We start from the raw sequence: 21,919 nt of genomic DNA, 5'->3' as shown, positions 1-21,919 counted from the left end.
TGTAGAGCAAAATTGAGATCGTCTTTCGGGTTTGTTTGCTCTCTCCATCCTAAGGTCCTAGGTCTGAATCAGACTTAGTTCTGCTGTTGTGGCTGCTTGGCACATCAGGCTCCTACCTGAATGATTGTAGTGGTGTTTTACTCGGCCTCCTAGCCTGGTTCTTCCCCATTCTGTATATCTTCGGCATGACCTCAGACTACCGTCTTTCTAAAACATGAGCGTGTCACACTCCAGTTCTTAAGTGTAAGAACTTGGTCAAGCATGAGCTCTCTCTGTACAAGATCTGACCTGGGTTTATAATTCCTTCCTGGTTTCCTTTCTTGCCACTTCCACCTTGATGCAACCCTATTTCTGGCCACACTGAACTGCTTAACATTCGCTAAACTCGCCATGCCATTGTACCATCTCTTCATCTGAAATTTGCATTAACTGTCTCATCAGCCCACAATTTTTTTTTTTTTTTTTTTTTGAGGCGGAGTCTTGCTCTGTCTTCCAGCCTGGAGTGCAGTGGTGCAATCTTGGCTCACTGCAACCTCCGCCTCCCGGGTTCAAGTGATTCTCCTGCCTCAGCCTCCCAAGTAGCTGGGATTACAGGTGCCACCACCACGCCTGGCTAATTTTTTTATTTTTAGAAGAGACGGGGTTTCACCAGGTTAACAAGGCTGGTTTTGAACTTCTGACCTCAAGCAATCTACCTGCTTCGGTCTCCCAAAGTGCTGGGATTATAGATGTGAGCCACCAATCCTGGCTCCTTTTCAGTTTTCTTTTGGAGAATTCCTGCTAATTTTTAAAATTTGTAATTTGTTTTTTAATTGATAAATTAAAGTTGCATATATTTGTCGTGCTGTCTTAGTGTCTTTTGTGTTGCTACAAAGGAATACCCGAGACTGGGTAATTTATAAAGAGAAAGTTTATGTGGCTCATGATTCTGATGTCTGGAAAAGTTCAAGATGAGGCATCTGGTGAGGACCTCAGGCTGCTTTTATTCATGGTAAGAAGGCCAAGGGGAGCTGGTGTGTGCGGAGATCAGAGTGAGAGAAGGGAGGGAGGTGCCAGGCTCTTTTTTAACAACCAGCTTTCTTGGGAATTAAGAGCGAGAACTCGCCCTCAAAGAGGGCATTAATCTATTCATGAGGGATCCTTCCTAGAGACCCAGAGATCCCCATTAAGCCCCACCTCCAACACTGGGGATCACATTTCAGCATGAGGTTTGGAAGAGACAAACTTTCAAACTAGCACATGTACAACATGTTTTGAAGTATACACTTCAAACAGCGAATACACTGGAATGGCTAAATTGAACTAATTAACATTTATGTATTACCTCACATGCTTATTCTGTATGTGAGGTACACTTCAAATATACTCAGAAAATTTCAAGAATATATTAATACATTGTCATTAACTGTAGTGACTATATTGTACAATAGCTTTCTTGTACCTATTTCTCCTTTATAACTGAAATTTTGTGGGTTTTGATTAATATTTCCCCAACCCCCCCTCTCCCCAACCACCATTCTATTTTCTACTGAGTTTGACGTTTTTAGATGCTACATGTAAGTGAGGTCATATGGTATGTCTTTCTGTACTTGGCTTATTATACTTAACATAATATCTTCCGGGTTCATCCATGTTGTTGTAAATGACAGGATTTTCTTCTTTGTTAAGTCTGGATAATATTCCATTGTGCATATATACCACATTCTCTGTTTCCGTTGGTCCGTGGATGGGCACTTAGGTTGATTCCCTATCTTGGCCATCATGGATAGTGCTGCAATAAACATGGGGATGCAGGTATCTCCTTGACATAACTGATTTCTTTCCTTTGGATATATATGCAGTAGTGGGATTGCTGGATCATATGGTAGTTCTATTTTTAATGTTTGGAGAAACCTCCATACTGTTTTTCATAATGGCTGAATCCTGTTTGTGGTTTTTTTTTTTTTTTTTTCTTTGTAACAGAGTCGCGCTGTGGCACCCAGGCTGGAATGCAATGGCACAATCTTGGCTCACGGCAACCTCCACCTCCCAGGTTCAAGCGATTCTCCTGCCTCAGGCTCCCAAATAGCTGGAACTACAGGCATCTGCCACCACGCCCTGCTAATTTTTATATTTTTAGTAGAGCCACCATGTTGGTCAGGCTGGTCTCAAACTCCTGACCTCAAATGATCCACCCACCTTGGCCTCCCAAAGTGCTGGGATTACAGGCGTGAGCCACTGTACCCTGCCCCTGTTTGTTTTTAAATATCCAGCTTTAATGTCTGTCTTAACCTTAACCTATCTAATGTCTTTCTTAACCTTTCTGCTCATTTAGTCTATCTTCTTATCCCATAATACCTTGTACATTTTGTACTATGCATTTATCGTATTGAATTATACTTATTTTCCAATAATTGTGACGTCTTTTCCTTAGTCTCCTGGAAGGTGGGTCTTAATTCAGCCAGCAGTGCCCAACACAGCTGAGAGATAGATGGATGATTAGATAGATGAGCAACGCAGAAGTGCCAGTGTCAAAACCTAGGAATCAATGCTCCTTTCTTAATTGAGTCTCTGTAAGACACAGGAAAGGAGTCTGTTTTATTCCATTTTGTTTTCTGTCTCTTTTTGCCTTCATTAAGTTCAACATATGTATATAAATGAATAGGAAAAACAGATAAGTGAAAACGAGAGTCAACTAATATTTTTGCCTAGAAATAACAGCTTTATGTACACTAATTCTAGAATTTTTTCTATAACATATTTTTTTTTACAAAGCTTATTCTGAACATATTGTTTTGTTCTTCTTGCACTTGGAAATATACTATAAGCATTTTTCATGTCTTTAAACTTTTTAAATGGCAGGCTGGATATATACCATAATTTAGCCGTCCTTCCCAGTCATTTACATTGCTTGCCATTGTTCAGTTCTGTCAACTATACTGTGATATTTGTTCAGCTTTATTTTCCTGCCTATCCTCATATTTTTTCCTCAGGATAAATTCTTAGAAGTGAAATGGGTTGGCCAGGCGCGGTGGCTCACACCTGTAATCCCAGCGCTTTGGGAGGCTGAGGGTGTAGATCACAAGGTCAGGAGTTCAAGACTAGCCTGGCCAACATGGCAAAACCCCATCTGTACTAAAAATACAAAAAATTAGCCGGGCATGGTGGGAGATGCCTGTGGTCCCAGCTACTTGGGAGGTTGAGGCTGGAGAATCGCTTGAACCCAGGAGACAGGTTGCAGTGAGCCAAGATCGTGCCACTGCACTCCAGCCTGTGGGACAGAGCGAGACTTTGTCTAAAAAAAAAAAAAAAAAAAAAAAAAGATGTGAAATGGGTTGGTGGGGCATGGTGGCTCACACCAGTTATCCCAGCACTTTTGGGAGCTGAGGCCAGGAGTTCGAAACCAGCCTGGTCAACATGGTGAAACCCCGTCTGTACTAAAAATATAAAAATTAGGCAGATGTGGTGGCGGGTGCCTGTAATCCCAGCTACTCAGGAAGCTGAGGCAGGAGAAACACTTGAACCTGGGAGGCAGAGGTTGCTGTGAGCCGAGATTGTGCCATTGCATTCCAGCCTGGGTGACGAGAATGAAACTCTGTCTCAAAAAAAAAAAAAAAAAGGAAAACTAAGTGAAATGGGTTAAAATGCTCCCATACTGATTTTTTTCTACTCTATACCACACTGCCTTGAGTATGCTATTCAGATTACTGTTGTGTCAATTGACTTGGCAATATTTGCAAGTAGGGGAAAAGATTTTGCATTAAACCACTGTCTTTCTTATTGATCTAACCTCCCTCCGTCAAGGAACCAAGGACTCAGCTTGATTTCTAGAGTTTCACTCTGGGTTCTATTACTTTTGTGATTGTAGAGATCAGAGTTGGTAAACCACTTTTGTAAAAAGGAATAAGATTAGTATACATCTGTATCCTAATGCTCATGGCATGTAGTTGAGTGAAAACCACTAATACTCTACATCTGGGAACTTAAAAAAATGATGTTGGCTTAGTTAGAACTGCTTTATTTGTGTGTGTAGTCTTTGAAGTCACTGAGTCCTCTCTGATTAGCCAGAAGAGGAATAATTCTGAGGAATATGTTAGGATTAAATAGAGCAAGTTGTTTTTGTTTTGTTTTGTTTTGTTTTGTTTTTTTGGAGACAGTCTCACTCTGTCGCCCAGGCTGGAGTGCAGTGGTGCGATCCTGGCTCACCACAACCTCACCTCAGCCTCCTGGGTTCAAGTGATTCTTCTGCCTTGGCCTCCCGAGTAGCTGGGACTACAGGTGCGCGCCACCATGCCTGGCTAATTTTTGTATTTTTGGTAAAGACAGGGTTTCACCATATGGGCCAGGCTGGTCTCGAATTCCTGACCTGGTGATCTGCCTGCCTCAGCCTCCCAGAGTGCTGGAATTACAGGCATGAGCCACTGCGCCTGGCCCAATAGACCAGTTTTATAGGTGAGAATTATCTCAAAGTGTAGTCTGCTTCCAGTATACTACTTAGTCACCCATTTTTAGTAGCAGTAGTATTTACTTTTAACTAAATTTTTAATAGTCATAGTATTTACTTTTAATTAAAATTCAAACAAGATATATGCAAGTGATGTATTTGCTTTAAACAAATTTTATTTATAAATAAATGAATAATAAAGAAGTTATTTCACTACTCTCTGGACATAGAATTGCATCGTTGTTATTTTAAACAAATGCTAATTCATTTTCTATAACTATTTTATTGAGATAGAATTCACACACCGTACAATTCACCCATTTAAAGTTACAGTTCAGTGGTTTGTAGTCAATTCACAGGGTTGTTCCACCATGACCACAGTCAATTTTAGACTGTGTTTACACCCTTGAGAAACCCGACACCAATTAGTAATCATCTCCATGTCCTCCCAGCCCTCCTTCTGGAGGCACCTACCAATCTTCCTTCCATCTCCATGGATTTGACTATTCTGGACATCTCTTATTAAGTGGAATCATATAATGCATGATCCTTTGTGACCGACTTCTATTGTAGCATGTATCAGTACTTCATTCCTTTTTATGGCCAAATAACATTTCACTGTATGGCTATACTATATTTTGTTTACCCATCCATCAGTTGATGGACATTTGAGGTTTTTGGCTATCGTGAACATTACTTGCAAGCTGTGTGGATATGAGTTCATTCTATGTCTCGTGTTTGTTTTTTAGTGTCTGTCTCGAGAAGCAGGTGGAAACATGAGCATTCAGTTTCTCGGTACAGTGGTAAGTATGAAATCATTATTCTCTTAATTTACAGAGAAAAAAGTGTTCAACTAGTTGTAGCCCATGTGTTTGAACTTGGTTTCATTACTGGTAGATACTTAAATTACCTCTATTTTTTTTTGCCATTACAAATGATATTCTAGGGAACAACTTCATATATTTCACTTTATTTTAATGTTTGGAATTATTACTATCTTTTTTGAGACAGAGTCTCACTGTGTTGCCCAGGCTGGAGTGTAGTGGTGCAATCTCAGCTCACTGCAACCTCCGTCTCCCAGGTTCAAGCGATTCTCGTGCCTCAGCCACCCAAATAGCTGGGATTACAGGGGCCCGCCACCATGCTTGGCTGATTTTTGTATGTTTTTTTCTAAAGATGAGGTTTCACCATGTTGGCCAGGCTGGCCTTAAACTCCTGGCCTCAAGTGATCCGTACACCTTTGCCTCCCGAAGTGTGGGATTACAGGTGTGAGCCACCGTGCCCGGCCTGGAGTTACTTTCAAATGTGGATAAGATATTTTTAAACATGTATGATACATTTCCTCCCAAATAGAATCAAAGTCATAAATAGTTTTATGGCTTATTATACATGTTGCCAATTATTTTATGTCTCTTTCGAACACCACCCATCATGTATTAGAACACAATTTCGTACTCTCACCTAGTGTGAGTTATGATTTTCAAGATTAGTAAACTTGATCTGCTGAAGAGGTTCAATTTATTATTACTATTTTGCTTACAAGTTTATAATTAGTATTAATTACTATAATTTTCAAACTAATTTGTTTAAAAAGGTACCTTATTTGGCCGGGCGCGGTGGCTCACGCCTGTAATCCCAACACTTTGGGAGGCTGAGGCGGGCGGATTACAAGGTCAGGAGTTTGAGACCAGCCTGACCAACATGGTGAGACCCTGTCTGTACTAAAAATACAAAAATTAGCTGGGTGTGGTGGTGGATGCCTGTAATCCCAGCTACTCAAAAGACTGAGGCAGGAGAAGAACCTGAACCCAGGAGGCGGAGGTTGCAGTGAGCCAAGATCGTGCCACTGCAGTCCAGTCTGTGTGACAAAGTGAGACCCTGTCTCCAAAAAAAAAAAACTTAAATTTTCATTTTTCTGTTTATTGCTATTGTATTTGAATATTTCTCCATGTATTCATTCACCAGATATCATTTCTAATCTGTGAAATGTCCGTTCATGTCCTTTGGGTACCTCATTCAGGATATGAATGCATATTGGGGCATTTCAGATAACTCGGGAGTTTATTGAGAGCATCAAAGGTATTCTGCAAGAATATCAAGAGGTATTTCATGCAAGAGAGCTTGCGTGAAAAAGGGTTTTGCAGCCATTGAGATAGGAAGGATGTTAATAAAAATGTGTGTTTACTGAATGCTTCATTGTTTATAGAGATGTATATATAATTTATGTATATAAAATATATGTATAGGCACTTGGTCAATGTAACCTAAATTTTAATTATTGGAATTAAGTTTTGTGATTATTCTTGTTTTTCTGATTAGTAAGGTAATACATGCTTATTGTAAAAAATTTTAAATACAATTCAAATATATGTCATAAGATGTTGCATTAGTCATGGTTCTCCAGAGAAACGGAATCAACAAGATGTGTGCGTATGTGTAGAGAGAAAGAGAAAGATGGAGAGATCGAAGGAATTGGCTCAGGCAGTTGTGGAGGCTTGGCAAGACTAAACCCTGCAGGGTAGATCAGCAGGCTGGAGACCCAGGGGAGCCTTGCAGTTCAGGTCCAGAGACAGTCCACTGGCCCAAGCCCTCCTTGCTTGGGGAGATCTGTCTTTTTCTCTTCAGGCCTTTAATGGGTTAGATGAGGCCCACCCCACTATGGGGGATGATCTGCTAAACTCTCATCTACTGATTTCGGTGTTCATCTCGTTTAAAAATATCTTCAATGATGTATCTCAGTGTGTGACCTAACATCTGGGTACCGTGGCCTTGTCAGGTTGACACATAAAATTAACCATCAAAGAAGTATATATCCTATCCCCTAGAGGTTTTGAAGTTATTAGCAATAAATAATTGTTCCAGAAAATTATGCATCTTTTCATGCAGTAATAAATCTTGGACACCTTTCTGTGTCAGTCCATAAGGTCGACATCAGTCGTCTTAAGGGCCACACAGAGCTGCATTATGTGGATGGAGAGGACTGCGTTTACTCCTCAGTGTTCGTGCCGGGAAGTCCACTCGTGCTGTCTCTGCTCTTAGCATCTCGACTGGGTTTCTAATCGGTGTCTCAAACTTCACATATCGAAAACTGAGCTCGAACACACACTTTCTCTTTCAGTTTTTCCTCTCTCAGAAAATGGCAACTTGAATTAATCCTTGATTGCTTTCTCTCCTCCCCTCCTCTCGCGCGCCCTCCTCCCCTCCTCTGGCGCGCCCTCCTCCCCTCCTCTGGCGCGCCCTCCTCCCCTCCTCTGGCGCGCCCTCCTCCCCTCCTCTGGCGCGCCCTCCTCCCCTCCTCTGGCGCGCCCTCCTCCCCTCCTCTGGCGCGCCCTCCTCCCCTCCTCTGGCGCGCCCTCCTCCCCTCCTCGCGCGCGCCCTCCTCCCCTCCTCGCGCGCGCCCTCCTCCCCTCCTCGCGCGCGCCCTCCTCCCCTCCTCGCGCGCGCCCTCCTCCCCTCCTCGCGCGCGCCCTCCTCCCCTCCTCGCGCGCGCCCTCCTCCCCTCCTCGCGCGCGCCCTCCTCCCCTCCTCGCGCGCGCCCTCCTCCCCTCCTCGCGCGCGCCCTCCTCTGCCTCTTTCTCCTCTCCGTCTCACTCTCTCTCCTCTGCGTCTCCCTCTCTCTCTCTCCCTCTCTCTTAACATCTGCCCCTAGATGTCTGCCCAGGGGTTTCCTCACTTTCTTCTGGTCTTTACTGAGTAGCCTCCTCCTCAAGGAAGGCTTCCCTGGTCACACCATTTACAATTTTGGTCACTCTTTCCAACATTTTATTTCCCACTTACCCACTTTATTTTTTTTTTTTCATTAGCAGTTACCACTGCTTGACATACTGCATATTTTACTTTTTTGATATATTTGTTGTCTATCTTCCTCACCTGGAAGTAATAAGCTCCTTGAGTGCAGGGTGATTTGTCCTGTTCAGCGTGCTCTACCCAGTGCCCTGAACAAGGCCTGGCTTGGAGGAGGTATTCAGTCAGGATTGGGCAAATGAATGACTGAAATTGGCCAGCATAGGACCTAAGTGTTAGACTTGAAAAGAAAACTAAAGAAATATAGGCCTGGCTCGGTGGCTCATGCCTATAAACTCAGCACTTTGGGAGGCTGAGGTGGGAGGATCAAATACATCAAAAAAGTAAAATATGCAGTATGTCAAGCAGTGGTAACTGCTAATGAAAAAAGTAAATAAATTAGGCAAGCGGGGGAATAAAATATTGGAAAGAGTGACCAAAATTGTAAGTGGTGTCACCAGGGAAGCCTTCCTTGAGAAGGAGGCTACTAGCCTGAAGTTTTTTTTAAAATGTAACCATTAGTTTGGAAGGTCTCTGTGTTACTCCCATTCTGTCACTCATTCTCTCCTTGCACAAGGAACTAACATCTTCCTGACTTGTATTTATCATTCTTTGCTTTTCTTTATAATTTTCCCACATTTATATCCCTAAGTGATACACAGTTTTGTCTTACATGTTTTTAAAGTTGATAAACACATAGAATTATATTCTGGAATCATCTGTGACTTAGTTATTTTGCTCTGTGTTTGTGAGACTCATGTATGCTACGTGGAGGTGTAATTCATTTACGCTCAGCAATGTAGGATGCTGTGGTGTTGATAAACTAGGCTGCTGCTGATGGATAAGTGGGTAGTTTCCAGTGTTTTGTGCTGTAATTCTCACTGCTACCCGAAGCATTTTGGTACATGGGTGTACATGTACTGATGGCACATATGCAATTGTTTTTTTTTTTTTTTTTTTTTTTGAGACAGAGTGTCCCTCTGTCACCCAGGCTGGCATGCAGTGGTGCGATCTTGGCTCGCTGCAGCCTCCACCTCCTGGATTCAAGCAATTCTCCTGTCTCAGCCTCCCAACTAGCTGGGACTACAGGTGCACGCCACCCCACTCGGATACTTTTTCTGTTTTTAGTAGAAATGGGGTTTCACCGTATTGGCCAGGCTGGCCTTGAACTCCTGACCTCAAATGATCCACCCACCTCACCCTCCCAAAGTGCTGGGATTACAGGTGTGAGCCACCGTGCCCGGCTATATGCAGTAGTTTCTTTAGGGTTTTGTGCATTGACTATGCAGTGAATGAGTTCACCTTGTTCCACATCTTCACTAGGATCTTCTTAATTTTTGCCAGTGCGAATAGTGCCCTCGTTGTTTTAATTTGCTTTATCCTGATTATTAATGAAGTAGAACATCTTTTCTTGTTTATTGGCTATTTCTGTTTATCAACCATTTGTTTTCCACCTCTGAGAAGTACTTCTTACAGCTTTTTGTGTATTTCTCTGTGATGTGGGACGCAAAAATACATTAATTTAGTATGTGAATGACACAAATTAAGTATATGTCATTTGGCTTTTTAATAAGGCAAGAAGGGTTAGGTGTGGATTTTTATGACTCATTCTTGTAGGGTCCAGCCCTACAGCGCTTAGCAGGTATTCTCCCCGTGTGCGGAGACGAGCGGTTGTAATAAATAAAGACACAAGACAAAGAGATAAAGAGAAAGCAGTTGGGCCCGGGGGACAACTACCATCAAGACGCAGAGACCGGTAGTGGCCCCGAACGGCTGGGCGCGCTGATATTTATTGCATACAAGACAAGGGGGCAGGGTAAGGAGGGTGAATCTTGCAAGTGATTGACAAGGTCAAACAAATCACGTGATCATAGAACAGGGGGCCCTTCCCCTTAGGTAGCCGAAGCAGGGAGAGAGAAGGCAGCATACATCAGCGTTTTCTTCTATGCACTTATCAGAAAGATCAAAGACTTTAAGACTTTCACTGTTTCTTCTACCGCTATCTACTACAAACTTCAAAGAGGAACCAGGAGTATGGGAGGAACACGAAAGTGGACAAGGAGCATGACCTTTGAAGCACAGCACCACAGGGAGGGGTTTAGGCCTCTGGATGACTGCGGGCAGGCCTGGATAATATCCAGCCTCCCACAAGAAGCTGGTGGAGCAGAGTGTTCCCCGACTCCTCCAAGGATAGGAGACTCCCTTTCATGGTCTGCTAAGTAACAGGTGTCTTCCCAGACACTGGCATTACCGCTTGACCAAGGAGCCCTCAAGCGGCCCATATGTGGGCGTGACAGAGGGCTCACCTCTTGCCTTCTAGATCACTTCTCACAATGTCCTTTCAGCACCTGACCCTATGCCCGCCGGTTATTCCTAGGTTATATTAGTAATGTAACAAAGAGTAATATTAAAAGCTAATATTCATAATGTTTATGATGATTGATAATGTCCATGATCATCTCTATATCTAATTTGTATTATGACTATTCTTATTTTAACTCTTTTCTTTCTTATACTGAAATAGTTTGTGCCTTCAGTCTCTTGCCTCGGCACCTGGGTAATCCTTCACCCACACGTTCTAACCATGAGCTATGAATGGAAGTGACTGTCAACAACTGTGAAGGTTCTGAGATTTATGCTACTTGCTGGCTGACAAATCAGCCTGCGACATTTCATGAATGCTGATAGAAAACATGAGACTCCAGGATCAGAGATGAAGGACAGTTTACGACAGCAGCAGCAGTGGTCAGGGTACCATTATCTTTGTACTATTTCCCTGAACCCAGATTCCCCCAGGGCAATGCAAAGAGAGATGATACCTGCACACATAATGGGTGCGTTATAGGAGAGGAGCTCTGAGTTGAGAGAACCTGAGTCTTTTTATAATGTGTGGTAATCGCACTTGCCCTTTGATCTGGAAGGAGACACTCTACCAAGGCCGTTTACTGTAAAAACATCTTTGAAAAGATAGTTCACAGCAAAGAACCATCAGTGTCTTGCTCACAAGAAGTGGAAAAATGCAAGAGACTTGGGGGTGAATTGTCTCCTGGTAATCATGTGTGTCACTTTTGGTCAGAGATAGCTAAGAGCAAGTGCGAGCCCTCTAGTCCCTGCCATGCCCCCCTTGGAGGTTGTGTGTGACGCTGATGCTCCTGTCAGCATGAGTTCCTGCTGAAGAGTGGCAGTGAGCACTGCCACCTGCAAGCCATAGTAGACTGAGGTCTCTGTTGACTTACTGCTGATGCATAGCCCAGCTTATCCTAATACATAGTCTGGGAACATGAAGGACCACCTTCTGTGCGTAGAACCCCATGTCCACTTATATAAATTTCAGATTTTATATAGATTTAGTAGGTTTTTTCTGTCTACTTTCAGTTCTTTCGCTCATAAACTTTCAGTCCAAGCATGAGGTCTTTTTCCTGTTATGCTGTTTGAACTTGATTTAAAAATTGTGGCCAAGTATGGTGACTGATGCCTGTAATCCCAGCTACTCAGGAGGATTGCTTGAGCCCAGGAGTTCAAGCCCAGCGTGGGCAACAGTGAGACCCCATCTCTACACACAGACACACACACAATAGCGGAGTGTGGTCAGGCCCACCTATAGACCCAGGTGCTCAGAAGGCTAAGGAGTAAAGATGGCTTGAACCCGAGAGTTCAAGGCTATAGTGAGGCATGATTACTCCACTTCATTCCAGCCTGGGCAACAGAGTGAGACCCTATCTCAAAAAAAAAAAAAATTTTAAAAGCCAGGATTTAAAAATTAAAATAAAATTGTTAGCCAGTTTTTTGTTTAATGAAGGGAAAGTTTTCCAAATTAATAGAATGGGACATTCAGATAAAATTTGTGCCTTTATGACCCAGCAAAGCACATTTGGCCTGGGTGTACATGCGTGTACTCAGGATACCACATTTTCACCTTTGGTATCTATCCATTTCATTACTCTGCTACTCCCAAACTGTAATACATAGAAAGTCCATGTTTCCTAGGGCTGGTGCAACAAATTAGCACAAACTGGGTGGCTTAAAATAACAGAAATGTATTCCCTCTCAGTTCTGGGAGCCAGGAATCTAAAATCAAGCTGTGGGCAGGGTCCGTTCTGTGCCTCTCACCTGGCTTCTAGTAGTTGCTGGCAATCCTCACCTTCCTTGGCTTGTAGCTGTGTAATTCCAGGCTCTTCCTCCGCTGTCATGTGGCCTTCCTCCCTATGACTGTGTGTGTTCATACACATACATCCAGCACCACCAGTCATCAGATTTAGGGCTCACTCACACCAGTGAAACCTCATTTAACTCATTATATCCGCAGAGACCCTGTTTCCAAATAAGGTCACATTCTGAGGTTCTGGGTAGACATGAATTTTGGGATGACACTGTTCAAGCCAGTATGCTATGTAGATCTGAAAGCATACTTGACACATATGTAAAGCTAAAAAGTGACTGAAGTGACTTACCTAAATATATATTTTACGAACAGAGCGTTACCTCTTAGGTCTCACTTGAGTACTACCATTTATTTCCCTAGTGTTTTCATACCGATTTATCATCACCTGTATGACTGCAGTTCGTGCCCCATACTCAAAAATGCAGAAACACTGAAGATGGGTATGCCTAGTTTTCAGAAGACAAAAGTGAGCACAGAAAGGTTAAATAAGTGTCCTATGGTAATAATTGGTAGAACCAGGATGCAAAACCAGCCCTCGCTGACTTTAAAGTCAGGCTGTTAACCATCAGAGTACCTTAAGAACAAATTGCTTGACTGTGGAATCCAGGGAGCTCTCTGCAGTAACTGATAAGTACAACTGCTCAGGCTGCCATAATGAAACACCATTGACCTGGTGGCTTAAATAACAGATGTTTATTTCTCACAGTTCTAGAGCCTGGGAAGTCTAAGTAAGGTGCCAACAGATTCAGTTCCTGGTGAGGGCCCTCTTCCTAGGCTGCAGGCGGATGCCTCTTCTCCCTTAGCAGAGAGAGAGTGCAAACTCTGATCTCCCTTCCTGTTAAGGGCACTAATCCCATCATGGGGCCCCACCCTCATGACCTCCTGTAGTGAACTCTGAAAGGCTCCATCTCCAAATACTGTCACATTGAGGGTTAGGCATTCAGCATATGAATTTGGACATACAGTCCCTAACATACACTTAGTTGGTAAGCTGCAGATCACAGAATTTTTCCAGGATATCTATGCCCATTTCAAATTGCAGATTGTCTGGGTTTTGTTTGTTTTGTTTGCATGTTTTTGGTGAAGCTGCGAATCTGTGTACATCAGATAGTATAAGCTCACAAAGAAATCGAAGAGAGCTGATGTTTTACTTAAGCAGAATTCCTTCCTTGAACTGTGCTTCACAATAAGAATAAATATTTTGTTGTTACTTTAAGAATGCAGAAGTTACCATTTTATTGCAAATTTTTATTATAATTTACGTTTTAAAGTACTATCATAAGGCAAACATATCTCAGTGAGACTGACTTTTCTTCCCTTATAAAAACAATGTTTGTTTGAAAGGGAAAATAAGCTTAGACTCCGTTGAACAGCTTCTTCATGGCTGTGGTATTGGCATTCACCCAAGGACTCTTGAGAAACAATCAAATTTTCTATATCTTTGAAGCTTAGCCAGAGATCTAATGAAACCAAATGATGCTAAAGTTCTTAAAGCTAATTTAAATCTCAAATTGTACATTTTAAATTACGTTTTTATTGATAATAAATATACTTTATTTCATATTACTCTTGAAAGCTTGAGTGATAATATTAGTAGAGTAAACATGTTTTACAAAGATTTACCATTAAGAATGCTATTAATATGACCCTTGATACACCAGCACAATTAGATTTCAAAGTAAGCACTTATGAAGTAACAGCGATTAATGACAACCATCGAAAACAATTTTGAACTCCATCAGTTTAACTCAGGAGGGTAAACTTAATATGATAATTCATCTAGTTGAATTGTATCAGCTTAGCAGGAAGGTATGTAAATATGTGACCCTTACCTAGCTTCTAAATGAATGCTGTGCTGATAGATTTATCAGTTCCATTAAAGAACTTTGGGGAACTTTGGAATTTCAGCAATTGTTCCCTTGGAGGCTGAAAACCCAACCTGATCTCATACTGGGACCATTCTGGTCTGCATATTTCCATAATTTGCCTTTGCTACTAATATGACAGCAAGACACAAATAACTGTTTCTAATAATATCAGATGGAGTTGTGGAGGACAGCATTTTAATGTAGTAAAAGACCTCCCCGTGGGGTTGTTATTGCTACTATAGAACAGCAGCCACACAGTTGCAACTGTAGGCTCTTAATTGATTCGTTTAATTAGCAAGAGCTGAAGCTTGGGCTGTATCTTGTCATCTGATATCATAGGACTCGAAATTTGCATCATTCATATTTATAGATACGTAAACGTCATGAAAAAGGTCTTCTGCTTCTGAAAATTCACTTATGGATATCAAATTTTAATAGAGCAGACTCTCATTTGTTTGAAATTTAAATAATTGGAAAATGAAAAGAATTAAGTTTGTTATTGTTTTTCTTTATTCTCTTGAGAAATAAGTGATGTCATGCCTTTTTGGTTGTGTATCATCTAAACTTCCAGAGAACTTCTTCAGTCTTCTATATCTCATAATTCCACAAGCAGCCCCTCAACTGACATGTCTGACTTAAGTTGATCCCTTCTCTCTGTCCCATCCCTTTCTCTGTGTCAGTGGGGTTTCAGGAATGACATGATGGCTTACTGGGGTTTCTTGCACGCACATGCTGTAACTTTCCACCTGTCCCTGCCTGCCTTTGCAGCTGATCCAAGTCCTGCTAGGGTAGACTCTGCGCTTGTGCTCTGCTTTGGTGGGTCATCTGGTTGAGTTGCCCCTTGGATCTTACCTGCCTAACCGAAGCTGCATTGGTCCCCACTTTCTCTGGGTGGGGAAAAGAGAAGGAGTTAGAAAGTATCCGGCATAGAAACCAGAGCCTTTATAGACTGTTTACCCTCAACTCCACAGGGCTTCCTCCCTGCTAAGTCACACTCTTTGTATTCCTGACCCTTTTCTAGTCCAACAGTAGGAAGCAGGTGGTGGTCACAGAGCAGACACTTTGTGGAGGGGTGATGAAGTTTTCTGATGTTCCGATATATTTTACAGTGCTAAGAAAATCTATAGCGTTCCTTCCTGCATTTGCTCCTAAATATACAAATTTCAGGCAAAATATGGGTAGAATAAGATTTTATGAAATGGAATATAAAAGTAATTTTACTCTTGAACGTTGTTTTTGTGGTAATGTGTGTTGTGTGTGCCATGTAACCAATCTAAGAATGAACTTTTGGAATATAACTCAGTTTTTATTCTTTTGAAATTGGCATGCTCTATATAATATAAAAGTTTGGTTATTAGTATTGCAGTGTCATGCATTCCGAACAAAAATTTAAAAGAAATCATTGCCTGCCTGCTGTACTATCTGCTAGGAAGTGGGTTAGATGAGCATGACTTGGTCCCTACCCTTAAGTAGCACACTAGCTGGTGAAGACAGACAAACTAATACCATGCAAACATGGTAATGCTGAGATGGGTACTGCATAGGCTCATATAGTAGCAGAGAGAACTGTAGATCTGTTAGCTTTATTATTTGTTTCTTTTGTTGATAGCAGTACAGTCCATAGGTCATAGGTCTCTGGTTAAGAGTTTGCATTTCATTTGTCAAGTACACCTCAATAAACACAGGGAAGAGAAGAACTGTATTTCATATTTTATTAGACATTATTTTTTGAAAATGAGCATAAGACCTAGCAGTTAATGGTAGTCACGGGAGTCCGCAGTCATCTTACATTGATGACAGACACTGAATTCTGGCAATTCAAAGAAAACAAATATCCCTGCAGTCATTGAGCCCATTGTCACCGAGGGATAGAGAAATGTAAATGACTGATTACACTGTACAGTAATAAGAATGCTAACAGAGGTGTGTATGAAGTAGAGGGATTCTGGGGCTGAGGTGAAGAAAGTGGAGAAATTGTGAACAGTTTTCCAGTGTTTATAGCTCGTGCTATGACTTTAAGGACAAATTGAGTTTGCAAGCAGGAGAAGGCATTTCAGATAGAGGGGAACAGTAGGCCTAGAGATGCCAGGTTGTAGAAACTGTACTCTGTACTGATGATGGAGAAAGAGGATGGAATGACATTAATAAAGGCACAGAGGTATGAGGATGTCCCAAGTGTTAAAGGAAGAGCAGATTGGCTTATGAGGGTGATGGGCAGGGCAACAAAGGTCCCTTTGGAAGATGAAATTAGCCTGTTGGGGGCAAGATGACACAAGACCATTCCAAGGAGGTTGGATGGCATTCCCTAGACCCTGAGGTTCACTGAAGGAGTTGAAAGAAGAATCATAATCTCATCAGAGGTGGTTGGTTTTATTGGTGTGGGTTTTGTGTGTGTGTGTGTGTGTGTGTGTGTGACAACTTATGGGAATAGGCAAAGAAAGAAGAGGGTACATTTGAGAGCCACTTTAGAATCCAGTGTACAATTCTATGTATTGGGCATAATTGAAGATGATTCTGAGAGTTCTAGAGTATGATAACTGATGCAGTTGACTGAGGGAGGAAAAACAGGAAGAAGAGAAGAATTGTACCACAGAAAAGATGGACTTGATTAAAAAGGTGGATTTAACGAATTTAAGTTTGAAATGCCAAGAGACATCTATAATGTAAGGGAAATTTCTGGTCTGGAGAGCAGGAAGAAGGTTAAGAGTGAGCATGTAAGTTGACGCCCCAGCGGAGTTGAGGTCCTAAGCCACGCAGTAGATGAACCTGGCCAAGGGGACAATGGCAAAGCAGAGGCCAGGCCTGGAATGGAGCTCCAGGAAATGCCCACAGCTAAGGTGGAGGCCTGTCCTCTCTAATGGAGTCACTTACAAAATGATGACATGTTTATTACTGAAATCATTTGTATGTACTATTAGAAGCCAGTTTAGTGTGACCTCAGTTATGATTTCACCGTATCCTAGGGTATCACTAAATTATTTCAAAGTATCTCAGGATCTGTTGCCACCTGCCAAAGATCCTCAAAGTAAAATTAATATTTATAAATAATGCCTTCTGTGTGTATGATGCTTTAGGGCTTTAGAGTGCTTCTACATATGTCGGCTCACTTGATACCATTCAATTGCTAAGATGAATAAGTCATAGCACACCTTAGAGTGAGTTGTAAAAATCAAACATGCAATACTCCTTGCATTGTTTTCCATTTAAAATATTTGAGATTACAAGTTATATGTTCACAGGAAATTACCATGAACCACTCCCGGGTTGCTAGTGAACACTGGAGCGGGCAGGGGTGGGGAGGAATGAGCAGAGTTTGTCTTCCTGCATTTGAATCTCAGATCACTCATCTCTTAGCTTTGTGAATTTGAGCAGGTTACCTAACCTCTCTGGTCCTCAATTTTCTCATCAGCAGAACAGACATTATCTGCTTTTATGGAGACGGCAAGGGCTGAAAAAGAAAATGTTCGTAAGATGCCTGAAATGGCAGGCACTTGGCAAAGAATAACTCGGTTTCTATTGTAGCTCCCTACTCTCCCTTTGCTTCGTTTTCCCTTTCATTTGCCCGCCTTTGTCTTGCTTGGAGACATGCTAGCATCTGAAGTGACAGTCTCCACCGAGTCTACAGTTTGGTGCTTGGCCTACAGAAAAATACAGAATGAAAAAATTGTTCCCTTTTATTTGAAAAACCAAATTTGTGTTAATCCCCCCTGGTTATGACCCCTTAACATAGTTAATGTTTTGTTAGTGAATCCGGAATAGAAAGCACGTATTTAAATGTGTACCTTGTGGTGGCAGGGTGCTTAAAAACATCTGTTTCCTTGAAGAATCTTGCGAATCACCAATACCAAACTTGACCAGGGAGGAATTTGGTGCCTTGTGTTTAAACAGTGCTGCTTAAAATATATTCAGATGGAAAGAATGGCAAAACCATTCTGATATAGGACATTTTATGACAAGTGCCTGTGAGATATTCTTTCTTCTACTGGCCTCACTTTTAAAGGGATATCATTTTAGGTAGGCCGTTTCGGGGCACTGTCATATGTTACTATGGACTATTGATCTCTTTTACCTATGAATTATTTGTCACTCTTAATAGTGGGAAGGAAGTGGGAGTGGCAGCTCATTTCTTATAAAAGCAAAGTCTAAGTCAGTGGTTCTCAAGTTTTATCATGCTTGAGAATCACCAGGAAATCCTGGTGAAAATACAGATTCCCATATTTGTTCCCAGAAAAGCTGACCCCCATGTCTGATGTCGAAATCAGCTTAAAATGCACCCGGACTAGAGTTTGGAATATATTTTGAACATTAATGTAGGATTACTATCTAGTTTGGAAAGTCAATACCAAAGACACATGATATTCCTGGCCTCATGAGCCAAGCTTAGGAGCAGTGTGCCGGATCCTTTTCAGAATGAGAAGATAGCGCAAACGTTTGATTATTTGTGCTAATTAACATGTACTTTCATAATACATACTTTTTTAAAATCGGGGAGTGACATGATAGGACCTAAGGTATAATTAGGTCCATGGTGTCATCAACTGTATCTTTTAAGTTTACTTATCACCTGTATAATTCTTTAGATTCAGTCTGAGTTATTTCAAGTCTCATATACAGTGATAATTTTTATTTTTGCCCTAGAGTAGGGCAGTATTATCTGTTTGGGCAGTATTAACATTTTGGACAAGTCTCTGTTGTGGGAGACTGCCCTATGCATCATAGGATCCTTAGCAGCATCCTTGGCGTCCACCAGCTAGATGTCAGAACATGTCTCCAGGTATAACAACCAAAATTGTCTCCAAACATTGCCAGATGGCTGCAGAGAGCTTGGCTTGGGAGAGAACACATGTAAAACTTATTGGATGGAAGCTTACAAAGTACACATGTCATGACCTACTTGAATATCTTGTGCAAAGAAAATACACTTTACCTGGCCTCGGGCGCGGTAGCTCACGCCTGTAATCCCAGCACTTTGGGAGGCCGAGGCAGACGGATCACAAGGTCAGGAGATCAAGACAATCCTGGCTAACACGGTGAAACCCCATCTCTACTAAAAAATACAAAAAATTAGCTGGGCGCAGTGGCGGGCACCTGTTGTCCCAGCTACTTGGGAGGCTGAGGCAGGAGAATGGTGTGAACCCGGGAGGCGGAGCTTGGAGTGAGCCGAGATGGTGCCACTGCACTCTAGCCTGGGTGACAGAGCGAGACTCCATCTCAAAAATAAATAAATAAATAAATAAACTTTACTTGGCCTGATACTGGATTTGCTTTAGGAATGTGTTTAGCAATTAGCTGTTTGGAAGTGTGTAAGGGGTACTTTTTCTTATTCTTCCTCATACTGGATCATGAACCAGGTCTACCATGCATAGCCATTAATGGAATTGAGGGCAGAGTCTGGTTTGTGTGATTGCATTGTGTTCATTTGGGTCCTTTTTGCCATTTGAGTAGATGTACTGTTACTGCTTACCAAAGACACATTTTGGGTATACAGTGAGTGTGCAGCTCAATACTTTGTTCTAGAAGCTGCTGCTCTTCATTTGGTCTTCAGTTTTGTAAAAGCCCTGTAATCCTCCTGGTAAGACATGAGTGTGTTATAAGCATCACCTCACAGTGACATCTGTGAAGTTCTTCTGTTCTTTTTGCAGCTACTATTTAATTGCTTGGCTATTTAATATTTTGTGGCACTTCACCCCCTGTGCGAGGAAGTATGTGGCAGGATGCCTGACAAGACACCTAGGAAGCCACACAGTAGTCAGCATCTCAAGTGTGTGTTCCTGAGAAATAGCCTTCCCAAGCCCGCATATGTTTTGTGTGGTATAAATTCTCAAGATTGTGGGAGGAACAGCTAAGGTCATTTCTAAGGTATCTGTGTTAATTACCTATGGTAATTACCAAGCACCAGGGAACACAGCGACACTGTACCCTCATTTGAAATAGAATCCCTGCCTGATTTAGGGGTTAGGGAAAGGATGAGTGGATAGGTTCTAACAATTACCCTTCTGAGGTCAAGAGTTTGAGACCAGCCTGGCCAGTATGGTGAAACCCCATCTCTACTAAAAATACAAAACTTAGCTGGGTGTGGTGGTTTGTGCCTGTAGTACCAGCTACTTGGGAGGCTGAGGCAGGAGAATCACTTGAACCCAGGAGGTGGAGGTAGCAGTGAGCTGAGATTGTGCCATTGCACTCCAGCCTGGGCGATAGAGGGAGAGTCTGTCTCAAAAAAAAAAAAAAAATTACCTTTATAGTTCACCATGGCCAAAAAATTGTACCACTCTTTTCCTGTCTCAGCCACTCAATAAGCCAACCTACTTTACAGGGGATGATCATTGCTTGCTGAGTGCCTGTAGGTACCTAGCACCGTATATTTGTCATCTCACTGAAGTCTCCCCTTTGAGATCACCAGTGGAACCCCCATGTTTCAGATGCAGTAACGCCTTCATTATAAATGGACAGTAAGTAAGGGATTTGCTCAGGGTGGTTTATATCAGAAGAGCAGCTGTAAGACCAAACCCAGATCTAGTGACAAACGTGGCTTCCTTCTCACATGAGCATCTGGGTGGTTGGGAGTTAGTTATTCCTGACTGTTTGAAGGAATCTCGCTCTGTTGCCCAGGCTGGAGTGCAGTGGCTCAATCTCCACACACTGAAAGCTCCTCCTCCTGGGTTCAAGCCATTCTCCTGCCTCAGCCTCCTGAGTAGCTGGGACTACAGGTGCCCGCCACCACGCCTGGCTAATTTTTTGTATTTTTAGTAGAGATGGGGGTTTCACCGTGTTAGCCAGGATGGTCTCGATCTCCTGACCTCATGATCCGCCTGCCTCGGCCTCCCAAAGTGCTGGGATTACAGGCGTGAGCCACCGCGCCCAGCATCAAGTTTGATCATAAGATTGTGGCAATTCAGTCACGTGTTCAGGCTCCACTCCTAGTTCTTTTGCTATTTTCCCCACATCTACAGTTACTTGTTGAACCCCTCAAAGTCATCCATGAGGGTTAGAATCTAGTTCTTCCAAACTCCTGTTCATGTTGATAATTTGGCCTCTTCCCATGTGAATTCAACACAAATACTCTTAACAGCATCTAGAATGGTGAAGAAGGTTTTCAAATTACTTTGCCCAGATCCATCAGAGGAAACACTGTGGCAGCTGTAGCCTTCCAAATGTATTTCTGAAATAATAAGACTTAAAAGCTAAAATGACTGCTTGACCCATGGGCTGAGGAATGGATGTTGTGTTAGCAGGCACAAAAACCACATCATCTCCTTGTATATCTCCGTCAGAGCTCCCACGTGACAAGGTGCATTGTCAATGAGTAGTAATATTTTTAAGGAACTGTTTTTTTTTCTGAGCATTAGGTCTCCACAGCGAGCTTTAAATATTCGGTAAACTATGCCCTAAACAGATGTGTTGTCATCCAGGCTTTGTTGTTCCGTTCCAGAGCACAGGTAGGGTAGACTTAGTATCATTCTTAAGGGCCCTAGGATTTTCAGAATGGTAAATGAGCATTGGCTTCAAGTAAAAGTCAACAGTTGCATTAGCCCTTAGCAAGAGAGTCGGCCTGTCCTTTGAAGCCAGATGTTTACTTCTCCTCCCTAGTTGTGAAAGTGAGATGACATCTTCCAACAGAAGGCTGTTTTGTCTACACTGAAAATCTGTAATTTAGTGTGGCCACCTTCATCCGTGATCTTAACT

The 21,919-nt window shown here is 42.2% G+C and overlaps 1 protein-coding gene across 1 annotated transcript in view; it reads left to right on the top strand.

Annotated features, from left to right (window-relative positions):
* Positions 1-21,919, top strand: part of LOC105477975 (propionyl-CoA carboxylase subunit alpha) — a 440,790-nt gene that overhangs the window by 356,774 nt on the left and 62,097 nt on the right. Inside the window, exon 21 of the mRNA XM_011734903.2 lies at positions 5,173-5,226. Within this exon, the coding sequence (XP_011733205.2) occupies positions 5,173-5,226 (54 nt within the window). The remainder of the gene's footprint in view (positions 1-5,172; positions 5,227-21,919) is intronic.

Source organism: Macaca nemestrina, chromosome 16 (assembly GCF_043159975.1).
Source record: "Macaca nemestrina isolate mMacNem1 chromosome 16, mMacNem.hap1, whole genome shotgun sequence".
NCBI lineage: Eukaryota > Metazoa > Chordata > Mammalia > Primates > Cercopithecidae > Macaca > Macaca nemestrina.
This window is presented reverse-complemented; position numbering and strand designations above follow the sequence as displayed.